At 41.6% G+C, this 14,596-nt stretch overlaps 1 protein-coding gene across 1 annotated transcript; it reads right to left on the reverse strand.

Annotated features, from left to right (window-relative positions):
- Window positions 1-8,488: 8,488 nt before the first annotated feature.
- mmaa (metabolism of cobalamin associated A) lies at window positions 8,489-14,128 on the reverse strand. Its single transcript, XM_086081758.1, has 7 exons — window positions 14,083-14,128; window positions 13,400-13,710; window positions 13,164-13,286; window positions 12,101-12,271; window positions 11,752-11,837; window positions 11,536-11,685; window positions 8,489-9,965 (listed from the first exon to the last, which is right to left on the reverse strand). The coding sequence occupies exons 2-7, from the start codon at window positions 13,614-13,616 to the stop codon at window positions 9,675-9,677; spliced, it is 1,038 nt and encodes a 345-aa protein (XP_085937884.1). The 5' UTR covers window positions 13,617-13,710; window positions 14,083-14,128; the 3' UTR covers window positions 8,489-9,674.
- Between the last annotated feature and the right edge of the window lie 468 nt (window positions 14,129-14,596).

Consider the following 14,596-nt stretch of genomic DNA (forward strand, 5'->3'; position numbering starts at 1 on the left):
CCATTATATATGTCATTGCTGCATGTGTTTGTAAAGTAAAATATTATGGAGTTTTATTTTCCATCCCCACATCAAACTGGCACACCTGTGGGATATAATAACAGACAATAACTTCAGTTACTATACCACTGCAATACCTAAAGCACGCTATTTATTTCTTGATGGGAAAACGTAAGCATCTATTTGAGGGAGGATTTAATTTCTTCAAGTAAATGACACACATGAAGAGTCCAACCCCCTCCCCCCCCCCCCCCCCCCCCCCCCCCCCCGGCTGAGCTCTGCAGCCCGACTGAGCCCACCCGAGGAACTTCCAAGAGAGATTAAAGGAAGACTACGAGGTCAAGACCAAACTAATCAAGCTTCTCATTTTCCCGCGCTGACTAATGAAGTAGAATGTCGACTCCCTCGGCTGACCTGCCCCCCGCCCCCGCCCCCGCCCCCGCCCCCGCCCCCACCTACTTCCACCACCACCACACGAAAACCCCGGCAGCCAATCACAAAGCAAATGCAATTTTTCATAAATGTATCTTTCAAGAAAGCCCCAAAAGCGACGGGTTTTATGGCGGATACACGGCAAGCGGCGGCCGAGGAGCCCGATGAGCCTTCTAATGATTTCATTAGCGCTAAGTCAATCAGCCATCTTCCATCAATTAAAGGAAAAGCTGCACACTCATCCATCTTCCAATCAGGAATCCCTTCATCCGTCCCCATTTGCAGGAGAGAATCGCTCACGGAAATGAAACGCCATCCATCCGTGGCGCTCCTGCACGTTGAGGTTAGAATCTTCAGGAAGGGAGAAACAATTGGTTCACAATGAATTGGTGTCTTCTCAGTGTAGCTAATAAACTAGCAAGAGACCCAAAATCTGTTTTGAGGCTGGAAACGCAACAAGAACATATACTGATAGTGTCGTGGTTGTAATATTGTGATTTTGTGTTAGTTTTTTTTTCCTCGGAGATAAACGAGAACAAAACAAGCGCTACTCGCATAGGTCGTCAACGAGCCAACTTCATTTTTGACCTCCTTCCGGTTCAAGCTGCTAAAGTCGCGTGACCTTGCGGTCTAAAAATAGCATTCGTGCGGTACCCTATTGGAACAATACACTCTAAAAAAAATAACCCAAATTGGGCCAAAACGGGACCAGCCTAACTGCTTGGGTTAATCATTTAAACTAAAAAGTTGAGTGAAATGAATAACGAAAGATTGGTTGTTTTGAAAAAAACAAAAAATAAAAAATAAACTTTTTGGGGGGGTTGTTAAAATTAATAACCCCAAAAATTGGTTTTAGGTTGTCGTTTTTTTTGGCGCGGTCCCCCAAAAAATGTATGAAAAAAAAATGTGGGTCGTTTTGTGGGTGGTTGTTATTTATTTTGACTCAACTTTTTGGTTTAAATAACCCAAAACATTGAGTCGGTCCCTAAAAACGGGTTGTTTTGTGGGTTATTCATTTGACCCAACTTTTTGGTTTAAATAACCCAAAACATTGAGTCAGTCCCTAAAAACGGGTTGTTTTGTGGGTTATTCATTTGACCCAACTTTTTGGTTTAAATAAATAAACCACACGATATTTTGAGTTACTCCGTATTTTTGGGCAATTCTCCCGTCTCCAAGTGTTATACCAATAATGTTGCGCTTATGAAATAATGATAACTCATCACAAATCGTACCTCTGCGATTCCCAGCCCGAGTTGTCATATAGTTAAGATATCATCCTGCCTCTCCTGGAGAGGAGTTCATACGGCCAACAAGCGACACCTGTGCTTCCCCCCACAGTCGTGCCAGCGAAGGCCAACGTCTGGCCGACAGTTGGCGGGGCCAGCGGTGCGCCTGGCGTCACATCGTCTGCCGCACACGTGTCGGGCAGATGGGCGCATTCGCCACTGCCCCGGCTTGTCCGGCGAGGACACAAATGTGTCGCGCCGCCCTGGCAGAGAGACCTCCGAAATGTCGACGCGGTGCGACAAAACCGACACTGGCCCCACTGCCCTTCTTCGCAGCGCTGCTGGCGGCTGCCCGGGATCAAACGGAGAGCCAGGCAGGCGCATGCCGCGATTAGCAGCAACCTGTGATGGACGACCGGGGTGACGCCGCCACCTTGTCCCGGGCTAAGAGGACGACACACCTGGCAATTAACTAGACAGCTGCCATACCATAAGCCCAGCGGTCCCCGCCGGACGTAAAGTTGGAACTTTTTGAATGATCATAGTTCATATAAAAAGCGGATGTTGGCCAAACCCAATCAAATTGCTGCGGGAGGACATTTTACTCGCGCTACGACTTCAACACCTCCTGTTCTGTTGTGGGTCAAATTAACCAAAGGGAAAAAAAAATCTAACCGTTTCGACGACGGCGCAGGAGGTTGCGATGATTGAAATCAATTCAATTTTGCATCTCGTCATGGTTAAAAAAAAAAAAAAAAAAAAGGTCACAGCAAATTGACTGGTAGGACAAACACATATTTCCTGCGTGATGTATTTGCTGTCAACGCAAGGTTATTAACAAGTCGACCGGGAATCGATAACCGCCACCTTCACTGCCAAACAAGAACTCCCTCCTGCACGCCGGTGTACACGGCTGGTTTATACCAACCAGGGTACACAACTTGCCACATTTAAAATGTCGAAAAGTTGTGGATGGTACAAAAGCAAATTTTACAGAAACATTGAGGGAATTGCTGGTTTAGTGCGAGATTAGGACATTTTTACATAAACCGCATTTTAAACTTTATTGTCGGCGTTGCCAAATTTGGTTTAAACGCTATCAACACGTAGTCTCATACCGGGTGAAGATGATATTTTTGGTCCAAATGTGATGAAGTTTCTCATTTTTATCCGAAATGCATTTTTTCTTTGTTTTGTAATTTGGGTGAAAACTAATTATTTTAAAATGCTAATTTTTTTAAAATTATTTTGTTTTACAAAACATGGAGATATTTGCTTTACACTGGAAACAACTCAATCATTTGGGGGGCATGTCTTCACTGGCATAACAAAAAAAGTACTTTGGATTAAAAAAAAAATGGGGGGGAATTAGGAAATACTGTACAGGCATTTCATTGGACAACAAAAAATTGTTTTAGATAAAAACAAAAAAAAGTTAACAAATTTGGAGTCACATTCTTTTCTACAGAAAACTACACATCTTTGGGGGGCGGGGTTGTTGGTGGGCGTTGGGGGGAATAAACTTTGAAATAAAACAAAGGTTTATTGGGTTTTTTTATATTTTAAAAAATATTCCAGAACATGCATTTCATTGCACATAAAAACATTTTCAGATAAAAAGGAAAACAAAGTTGGAGTTGCGTGCTTTTCTTGAGGTCTTATTGAAACCGACAAAAAATTATTTCTGTTTAGGATTTTTTTTTTTTATGGGTACAAAAAAACAACCTTAAAAATGTGTTTGTTGTATCTCACAAAATTTGGAGATGTATGCCTTTCATTTGTCATTCGTCTTTCTTTTACATAAAAAAAAAAAAAACACCAACTGTACCGCCTTGCTATGACGTCACACAATTTCTGTGGCTGTGAAAATGAAAACCTGATCAAAGTTTAGCGTTCCAAAGTAAATCGTGATGAACAACGGTGCGTGATTGAAACGTGGCTTCAGTCTCCATCTTTGGTTGTTCGGGGATGGGGATGGGGGGTGGGGGTGGGGGGGGGGGGTGACAGGCGGACCCACGCATTAGCTGGAGAGCGTATGGCCCAGTGTTACCTGTCATAACAGGCACCAGTGCGGCCGGGCCACTGGGCAGCCAGAAATAATAGAGACTGGCAAGAGGGCAACGAGGGGTCACGCACAGCGGCGGAGGAGGAGGTGGGGGTGGCGGAGGAGGAAAGGGCGGGGGGGGGGGACCAAGGGACACATGACAGGAGGATAAAGACAACGGCGTGCAGGAAGGTTACCAACAGAGCAGCAAAATCAAAGCTGCCAGACGTTTGGTCAAGCTCTGACCTTGCGGAGCTGACTTATTACAATTTCACATTTTATGGTCAGTCATCATTTTTGCTGGCATGCACACGCACACGCACCAGTCAGGTTTCCATCAAATTGTTTCAACAATTTTAAGCGATCGTACAGAAAATGCGCAAAATGGACATGCGACTTATGCCTGTTTCCATCTGTTCGTCTTTTGCGAATATTGAGGGAACTCCGCCGCTGTAGGTGGCGCTATACACCATAGAGGTGTGATCCACCCGTAATTTAAAGAAGAAGAAGACCAGGAAGCGACTGCGCCGTGCGGTGACGTACCGCAACCGTAGTGTTTCTTTGCCGTTTTCCATCTAAAATTGCATTAATGTTCGCTTCTTTAATTAATTCCACAAAGATTTCGGTTTCGTCGTCCCTTCGAACGCACCTTACTTTGTTGTCCGACATTGCTTTGGGACTACAAACGCACGTGTGACGTAATATCCGGTCAAAACGTCCGACGTGTATCTGGTCTTGTTTCCATGGCCAATATTCGCATTTTCCTTTTTTTCCACACACTTAAAAATCCACCAAATTCGCCAAAACTTTTTGGTGAATTTGGGGCCCTTTTTCAAATTTCTAGCGTTTCCATTCAGTTTTATTTTCGCATTTCTTGAAAACTCGAATAAAGATGGATGGATGGAAACCCAACTTGTGAGATGTTTAAAATTTGTCCATGATGCATTGTGCGATTTTGGCAGTAATTGGACAAAAATCTCTCACTTAAAAATGGTCGCTTCAAACTCGGGATAGGCCGATAATTTACCAGGTCGATTATCGGGGCAGATATTGGGCATTTTGACGAATATCCGTGTCGGCTTTTTTTTTTCTTAAACAATCTGATGGCCGATAAAAAGTACATCTAAAACTAATCTTTAATCTCAGGGAACTATTTACGGTAGTTCAACTTTATGAGATGCTGTTGACCTTGGGAACCTTCTGAACAATTTGTTTTTGTTCAACATTAAAACAAAGAAATGTGAAAGTTTAAAATTTCAGGTATTTTTAAATTTGGGGAAAACATATTTACTGTAGAAAACTATAGAGAGCATTACTTGTTGAAGTGTCTATTTCACTTTTTAAGACATTCTGATCAACTTTGGAGCTCTGAACATTTTGTTAGAAATTTATAAGGATGTCTATTCTCTAAGATAAATAAAAACACTGGGAAAAAAAGTCAGTTCAATAAACATGCGTTAAGATATTACAACAAAGCCGAGATTGACATTTGTCTTTAAAAAAAAGAAAAATGACGACAATATATTTTCCCTCCCTTTTTTACTGAAAATGAATATCGGCTCTCAATATCGGCCTCCCTGACTACTGATAATCGGCATTGGTATCGACCCTGAAAAACCATATCGGTAATCGGTCTATTCTCTATTTCTCCAACATGGCAGTCTTCCCGTGTCTTTTTGGAAATGGAAATGTCTACCAATTTTCACACTGCCGAGGCAAACTTCGAGGGTTGACTTTTCAAAATCGGTAGAATAAAAGGTGCAGGGACGGGTTATCAGAGGAACGGGGGTCTTGGCCGCCAATTAAAGCCGCGGATTAAGACGTGATTGCCTTTTGTGTCCTGAGGAGGCGCTCTCCAAACACCCCCCCCCCCACCCACAATGACGAGCGCTGTCATTAACATGACTGCCGCCAGGATGCCACAAGCGATGCCACAGGGTGTTCAAGAGTAATGGGAACATCATCACGCCTTAATGTCTTGTAGCAGGACCGGCAAGATTTTTATAATAACTATTGTGACAGACCGTGGCCTGCCAATGGCGCGAGGGGGAGCGTTGGGATGGCGATAACCCTTAAACCGCCTCATCCTGAGCAGACTTCTGTATGCCACGTGGTGCCCGAGCAGCTGGATTTCATTAATTGAGCGCTGGCAGCGTTGGCGGCGGGGGTGAGTCACTGCCATACGCCTCGATATCATCTCGTAACCATAACTACAAATAATTATACACTCAAATCCATCACCGGGGGTCAATCAAGCTCCCCAATCAGTTCTCAAGTCCAATTACCAGCACCGAGGCTCGGTACGTGCCTTCTTGCCCAAGAGCCAGCATCGGTAAATTACACACTGGAAACCGCGGTGGCGTGGGGCGGGTAATAGAGCGGAGGTGCACGATGCCTGCCTGCCTGCAGCGTCGTCATCTCAACACAATTAGGGCACGCGGCCTCACGTCCTGATAGTCCAAAACACATTGACATAAGAGTATGAATTTCAAAAGATGCATGGATGACTTATGACAAGAATGTCAAATGACAGGGGGGGGGGGGGGAAGAAACTCACAGCTTTACCCACATCCTTTGATAACGACGGCATATTGGGGCCACGTATAAATATATATATTTTTTAGAGGGGGTGTAATATTCAAAGAAAAAAGCTCACAAATTTACAATAAATAAACTTGCAGATTTTTGTGACAAAGTGGCAAATTCGTGAGAAAAAAACTCACATTTATGAGAAATAAACTCTTAGATTTTGTGACAATGTTGTACATTTGCGAGAAAAAAAAACATTTTGAGAAATAAACTTGCAGTGTTTGTGATAGAGGCAAATTTACGAGAAATAAACTCGTAGATTTGTGACAAAGTAGAAAATTTGCGAGAAAAAAAACCTCACAAATTTACAATAAATAAACTCGTAGGTTTGTGACAAAATGGCAAATTTGTGTGAAAAAAACTCACAAATTTATGAGAAATAAACTCGCACATTTGTGACGTTAAGAGGCAATTTTGTGAGAAAAAAACCTCCTAAATTTACAAGAAATAAATTCACAGATTTTTGTGACAAAGTGGCAAATTTGCGAGAGAAAAAAACCCTCACAAATTTACGAGAAATAAACTCGCAGATTTTTTTTGTGACAAAATTTTTGCAAGTTTCAGAATTTTTTTTCTTGCCAACATGCGAGTTTATTTCTTGTAAATTTATGAGGGTCTTTTTCTCGGAAATTTGCCACTTTGTAACGTCGCAAATATACACTTTTTTTTTCTCTGAATATTACACCCCTCTAAAAATAACTGATTTTTATGTGGCCCTAATACATGATCTGATGATTCTGGATGTTGCAGCTCGAGTTTTTGCCACGACAAAGAGATCCGAACATATTCCGTTCTAAAGATTTTACACTAGCTCCCAGTCAGCCATAGAATAGACTTTAAAGTTCTGCGACTGGTCTGGAAATCATTGAATGTGTTAGGTCATGAGCCCCCCCCAAAATATCTTCTTTCTTGCACTACAAGCTCTTTTAGCAATTTTAGTCAACTATCTTTTATTTCTGTAGTTTGTTTTTAAATGTTTTTCAGTAGGAAAAGCACTACATAAAGTAAATGCCGCCTTGCCTGGCTTCGACCACCCGCTCAAAATTGGGTGCATTATCTTGAAATGGCCCAAATCCCAGAAAATTGTCACTTTCAAACCAAAATGGTTGACTTTCACATTCGACTGGTAACGGGCACTAGGTAATATTTTCAAACACTGCGAGGGGCGTCATCAAATAGTGCCACCAATAACAAAAACTTTAGCTTTGTGCGCTACATTTGCTCACTTCCTGTTTATCTCCTGGGGGCTGAGCCCCTGCTTCCCAAAAAAAAAAACTAGCGACGCCCCTGGCATCCTGAGATTGTCCTTCCCAAAACCACATGGAGTGCCCAGTTCCACTGAGTGCATGTATGCATGCGCGTCCACAGCTACAGCAGTGGCAAAAGTGTGCCTTTGTGCCATGGTAATGGCAGAGAGGGGTTGCCAGATCTAATGAATCCATCCGCATTCACCAGGCAACCCGGTCAACACGCGCTCCGTCGTCGACCCCGCGGGAGTCCGTTCTGGATGGTGGTGGGCGGTTGTGAATTTCCAGACGAGGTTTGCTCTTGTACAAAAGGAAGGCGATAGCACGAGGCTGATTGATTCTAAGTTTCCACCTGTGATTGAGCCAAATAGGATTGATGGAAGCGGGGCGTCATGGAGGCTCTAGTATTTGGGACATTGGGGCAGCTCGGTAGGCATAAGTGGAACTAGGGTGACCTCTAGTGGCAAGAAGGTATGCTAGATAGATTAGATAGATAGATAGATAGATAGATAGATAGATAGATAGATAGATAGATAGATAGATAGATAGATAGATAGATAGATAGATAGATAGATAGACGGCCATTAGTACGACAGCGTATTAAGACCACGTATAAATATATATTTTTTTTAGAGGGCGGGGGCAATATTCAGAGAAAAAAAACTCGCAAATTTGCCAATTTATAAAGTGAGAAAAAAATCCTAACTTTGCGACTTTATAAAGTGGCAAATATGCGAGTTTTTTCCCTCTGAATATTTTTCCTGCATTCTAAAAAATATAGATTTATATGTGGCCCTAATACGCCGTCGTAAATTAGAGATTTTTTTTTGTAGGTTTCTGTGGACACTAATCCACTTGAGTCCTGCATGTGGGTGTGGCAGTAACGTGGATTCTTTCTGAGGCACTCTTGTTTAACTCATTCACTAAAAAAAAGATTATTAAAAATTCGGGGCGTCAGGCGATCAATTGTTTTAATCGTATTTAATCGCATGACTTCACTAGTTAACTCACGATTAATCACAAATTTTTATATCTGTTCTAAATGTACAATAAAAACAAAAATCAAGGTTTTCCTACTCTTGTTAACAAAAGTGGAAAAAATGTTTAACTAATAGAAATAGTTCAAAAGATTTTTTGACGTTTATAGCCGTCAATGGCAGTGAATGAGTTAAAGGTGGCAAGAAATATTGCACTGATCCATTAACACAGACATCTTTTATGTGGTCAAATGTCCCACTGACACCACAAATTTAATCATTTCTCGTTTTCTCATGATTCGCTGTTGTAAATGTTGCCATTCAGCTCCTTGTTAGAGAACAGCAAGTCTTGTATTCGACTGTTGTGCATTCCAAAGTTTACAGAAGGTCGACTTTACACTCTAAAAACAGTTGAGTCAAAAATAACCCAAATGTGGGTAAAAAAAATTACCAATCCTTTACTTGTGTTGATTTGACCCAACTTTGAGTCAACAAATGGGTCTTTCAGTGTAAAACAACTCATTTTGTATAACAATAACACAGAAAGTTGGGTCAAATGAACCCATAAAGTGGATCGGTCCATTTTTGATCCATAATTGGATTATTTTTGACACACTCTAAAAACAGTTGGGTCAAAAGTAACCCAATTATGGAAGTAACCCAATTATGGAAGTAACCCAATTATGGATAAAAAATGGACCAATCCACTTTATGGGTTAATTTGACTCAAGTTTCTGTGTTATTTTATATAAAATGACCCCATTTTTTGACCCAATTAAAGGATCTGACCAATATTTGAGGGGGGGGGGTTTTACGCCGAATGACCAATTTTTTGGCTCAAAGTTGGGTCAAATCGCCCAAGTCGAGGATCGTTCTATTTTTGACCCATAGATGGGTTAATTTTGACTCAACTGTTTTTAGAGTCTTGTAAGGTAAGCCCCAGCCGAGAGGATCCTGAAATGTCACCAAAAGTCCACAATATTTTCTGCGAGTAGTGTATTTATAGTGTCATTGAGATGTTTTTCCTTTGAAATTGTTGATGACTGTCCCAGTTTCAGTCTCTAAATATGAACATCCTCCATTTGGATAGGCTGTCAAGAAAAGTTCCGTTGCACAAGCTCCCCCTGCTGGACGAAGCCCGCCATCGCGCCACTGACTACGAGGACGAGGACAGAAAGGCTTTGAGGAGCAGGTCGGATGCCAGGCCGGGGGAGATGTCCCCCCGGCTGACCTTCGCCTCCAGGCGGGGCAGGGCCTCTCGGACGGCGGGGTGATGACGAAAGTGGGCGAGGACGTTCTCCTGGATCAAGGTCCACATCCACACCTTCTGCTGGGCCCGGCGGTGGCCCTGCAGCTCACCGCTGGCCAACATGGCCTGCTGGTACGACTCCATCTCGGCCCAAACCTCCGAGATGCCCTCGACGCTGTGCGAGGAAGCGCGGACCACCTGAAAATAACGGGAGTCCGGGGGCGGGGGGTGCCGGCGTGAAATCTAAGCGTATTCTAAAATCATGGCAGATGTTTGGAGTGTTCCGCCTGATGCCTTTCCTTCCAAAGACGAGAGCTTCTGCTTTACTTTTAAATATACTGAACTCACTTTTTGGATCCTGGCCAAGTAAAAAAACACGTACCTCGGAGTGCAGTTATTAGCCTTGTCAACACACACATTTCAATTCTACTTTGTGACTAAACCTCTTTACTTGGCAGTAATTAGGGTTGCAATGTTACAGCAAAATTTTTTTTTAAAAATCACAGTTGGTTCCATACCTTGGTTTCAAGGTCACTTCGGTACAGTAAGAGAACAAAATACTGCTAAAACTTTTAGAATCAATTAATCTATCCATTATTCAATTGAGTAATCGACTAATCGGATTCATTTTAATTTTGCATTAAAGGGTATTACGAAAGCATATTTTCCCAATGATTTCTGATTATTGTTTATTTTGCATTTCATATTCATATAGTGATTAAAAAACAGGGTGGATTGATGTTGTACTATGTTACCAGTTCGGTCATTGTTTTCCAAAGTAAAAATTGATGTTTACAAATGTCTTATTTTAATTAAACATAGAAGATAATTGGTCTTATTTTATCAAGGACAACAGATATCAGTGAATAATTACTGTTGATAACCTGAAATCATAGGATTAGACAATTTTAAATGAAAAAATGGCTCCAAACGATTATTCGATAATTAACTCATTCGCTCCCAAAAACATATATTGTAAATATGTTCTATTTTAAATATTTCCATGCTCCCAGATGTACTTACACTTCTTTCTTTTTTTAAATGTTTCAGCGAGGGCATAGAAGGCTTTGATGCAGCCTCTGAACAGAAGAGAATGGTTGAAGCAATGGTAGTTATTACAAAAACGGCCAGCAGGTGGCAGCAGAGTATAAGAGATCAACCAGGACCGTGTTGCAAAAAAGCTCTTTGCCTTTCTGGATATTCACGGGTTTGTGAATAATAATGAAGCTTTGCTATATTCTAATGCTAATTGCTGCAAAGCAGAAACAGATGGGAATGTACTTTTTTTCCTGATGAAAAAAGAGACTCTAATCTTACTTTTGGTAGGTTCTATGTTTTTATAGCAATAGAACACAATATTCTGTGGGCCTAGCAAAATCAGTCAAAATCCAGTAAGCAAAGGGGGTTGCTTCAGTGAAAATGGCTGGGAGGGAATGAGTTAAAATAATGATCAATTAATTTGATCATCGGTTACTTGTCAATGAATCTATTCATTTTGACAGCTCCAGAACAAAATGAAAACTATGAAAGTAATTTTCTTTTGCGTAAACAAGAACACATTTACAGATGTTTGAAGGAAAATGAGCAATTCTCAAATAAACCACAATAGATGTTTAAAGATGTATAACAGATGAAATGCTTGCTTGCATAGGCGGAGCTGCTCTAGATTTGCTTACAGAATAGACGGGTGCGAGCCATTTACACATCCTGCATCTTTCCTAAGATATTTAGGGTGGAAACTCCAAATCTAAGTACTAGTACCACTCACCTTGGGGTTCCAGGACTTGGACTGCCTCCGGAGCAGCTTCATAGCGCTGGTGTACTCGGCCTGGATCCTCCTGGCTGGCACCAGCAGGTCTCCGTCCGACTTGGTCACCACCACCAGGTCGGCCCTCTCGATGATGCCCCTTTTGATGCCCTTCGTAATAGAACTGGACCATCAGGAAACGCTCTCAGCTATCTCGAGACAACATTCGGGCAATACCTGCAGTTCGTCGCCCCCTGCTGGTGGAATCAGCAACACAAACATGTCAACCATGTCCGCCACTGCAAACTCTGACTGGCCGACACCTGACAACAAAAAAAAACACATTTCATGATGTACATTTTGAATGTAGATGTACAGCTATATGCAAATATCCCAATAATTAGGCCTAATTTAATCAAAATCAGCAAAGGTTCGATTGTCTGAAAGATGATCTTGAGCGATTGTGCTGTGCTGTTTATGATTACGCCGTGAAATGGAACACGAACCATTTACTTGTAAGCCACCTGAAGTTGGCACTGTTGCCAAATAGAGAAGTAGGCGGTTGTGTTAACACCGCATGTCGTACCCACAGTCTCCACCAGGACGACGTCGTAACCTGCCCCCTCGCACAGGACAATGGCTTCGTTGGTCGTCCTGGTGACGCCGCCGAGTGTCCCCGACGTGGGCGACGGCCGGATGAAGGCGTTCATATCACGAGAGAGCTCTGTCATGCGGGTCTTGTCGCCCATCAGGGAACCTGCATGCAGCAAGTGAGCATACCGTAAAACAGGGTGTCCCATAGGAATGTCCTTGACTGGCCATTAATTGTATGTTTCGTTTTGTTGAGTCCTCAACGAAAGCAAACTTGGTGTTTTTTTCAAAATAAGACTTTCATATTAATTCTTGGTTCATTTCTCATTATTTTAGATGAAACCTAACCCAGACAGCCAAAACATTTTTGCATTAAAAAAATTTGATATTTTTATTGATGAACCGATTAATTTATTGCTTGTATTTGTAAAAATTAAAAAATATTAAAAAATATTAAATACCAACCTTGAAAAAGATAATTTCCTAGTAAATTACAATATTGAGGGGGGGAAATTATTTCACAATTATTTAACACGACAGTGTTCCCACGTTTATTGGGAGTGTTACGTTCTGCATTCTTTTTTTATTTTATTTTTTTCTGTTAATTACATATATTTTTCCATTTATTATATATTTTTTGTGTTGGTATGATTTTTAGTTTATTATGAATGCTTTATCATTCATCATATACGTTGTTTTTTCATGTAATTTTTTCCCCATTAAAACTATGTTGTTGTTTTTAATTTACTTATATAGCACATTACTATATATTTTTTTCTGTCTGTTCTAAATGTTTTTTCGTTCATACTATATATTTTTTCATTTATTTTATGTTTTAAGGCTAACACCTCACCACACACTTTATACATGCACTTTTCTCCGATAGGCATTTTCTCACATACTGTAGCTCTTATTTAAATATAGTAGGTTTTTATACACTCTCAGTGTTCAAACCTTTGTAGATTATAAAATAATAATAACAATAAAATAGAATTAAACTAATATCCCAAAAATTGACCCGCGAGATACGAGGGAACATTGTAGTGTACAGACATTACCTCCCGTCGTGCAGGAGGATGGGTCAACTGCCAGCACTGACACTTTATGTCCTCGTCCCGTCAGCATCTTGCCCACCACTTCGATGAATGACGACTTCCCAGCTCCAGGAGGACCTGAGAGACCTTTGAAAATTGTGTGTGTGTGGGAGGGGGGTGGGGGGTGGGGGTGCAAATGTCGCTTTAATGTTCCACTATATCTCTTTTATATTAACTTTAAAATGGAACCAGCCACACACCAACTCTGAAGGCCACGGGCTTCCCACCATTGAGGCTCTCCTGCTCCCTCCTGTAGGCCAGCACCCTCTGTAGCAGCACCTGCGCCAGCTCCTTCTTCCTCAAATGCTGCGTCTCGACCAGCGTGATGGACTCAGCCAAAGAAGCCCGTTGACCTCCGATTAGACCCGCATAGAGTTTATTCAACAGCCTCTGCTCGGGTCCGCTCAGGTCTTGCATGTTCTGGTTCAAGGCTGTGCTCACATGGCGCCATTGTTTGCATACGAGGTTGGGCAGAGACTTGGGATGCAGAAAACTGCAGCCAATGAACAGCCTGTGATGGAGCGAATTTGTGGCAGTGATGTGGCGAAGGAGCGGAGAGTGCATAAGACTCATTTTATCTAGGAGAGGAGTGAGTGCATTTACAGTACATGAAACGTAATATATAACACAGCATACATCCATGTAATGTAGATATTTTGGTCTTGCAAAGATCAACATCCGTGCACTTTATGACGTCACCATATTGATTGGAGAAAACGGTGACAAACTGTGGCATGTTTTCGGCTCTAAAAACGACGCACGTAACGTAACAACAATACAACTTTAGCTCGTACCGGTTAGTTTATCCAACAGTAAAATGTAAAATTTAAAAGCAGCTAAAATATACAAGCTAGGTAAGTGTAAAACTAAAGTTAACGCTGACCTCAAGACGACTCCATGGAAGTGTTGGGCTCGTGCAACTTCCTGGTTCCGGCGGTAACGCTTTCTATTTCCGGTGGCGCCTTCGACATACTTTTTGGTCCCTTTTGATAATTTTCAGAATAACATAAATCTATATTAAATGAAACGTGCTACGGATTGCACATTTCATAACTAGATAGTAGATACAGTCTATTGAAGACAAAATGTAAGGCTGGCTTCACGCGAGCTCCATGGAAACCCAGAAACGCCAGCGCGCTGTAGCAGCCTCGCTAAGTAACGTGCCTACTAGGCGGCCACATTAGTGGGGGCAAGGTTCAACTCAAAGTTAAAATATATCTTGAAATGTAATCAGAATTGTATTTTTAACCGTTCATGAGGTTTACTTTTTTTTGTCAACGGCAATGCAATCTGCTATAAATATAGAACTTATAATTGTTTTAAATTTAGCCCATGCACAGTCTTTCTAATGCGATGAAAGGTTACTCCAGTTCCCTCATTGTGATTGTTTGCCCCCA

This window comes from Leptonotus elevatus, chromosome 8 (genome assembly GCF_054856555.1).
Source record: "Leptonotus elevatus isolate MCC_2025b chromosome 8, RoL_Lele_1.0, whole genome shotgun sequence".
Classification (NCBI taxonomy): domain Eukaryota; kingdom Metazoa; phylum Chordata; class Actinopteri; order Syngnathiformes; family Syngnathidae; genus Leptonotus; species Leptonotus elevatus.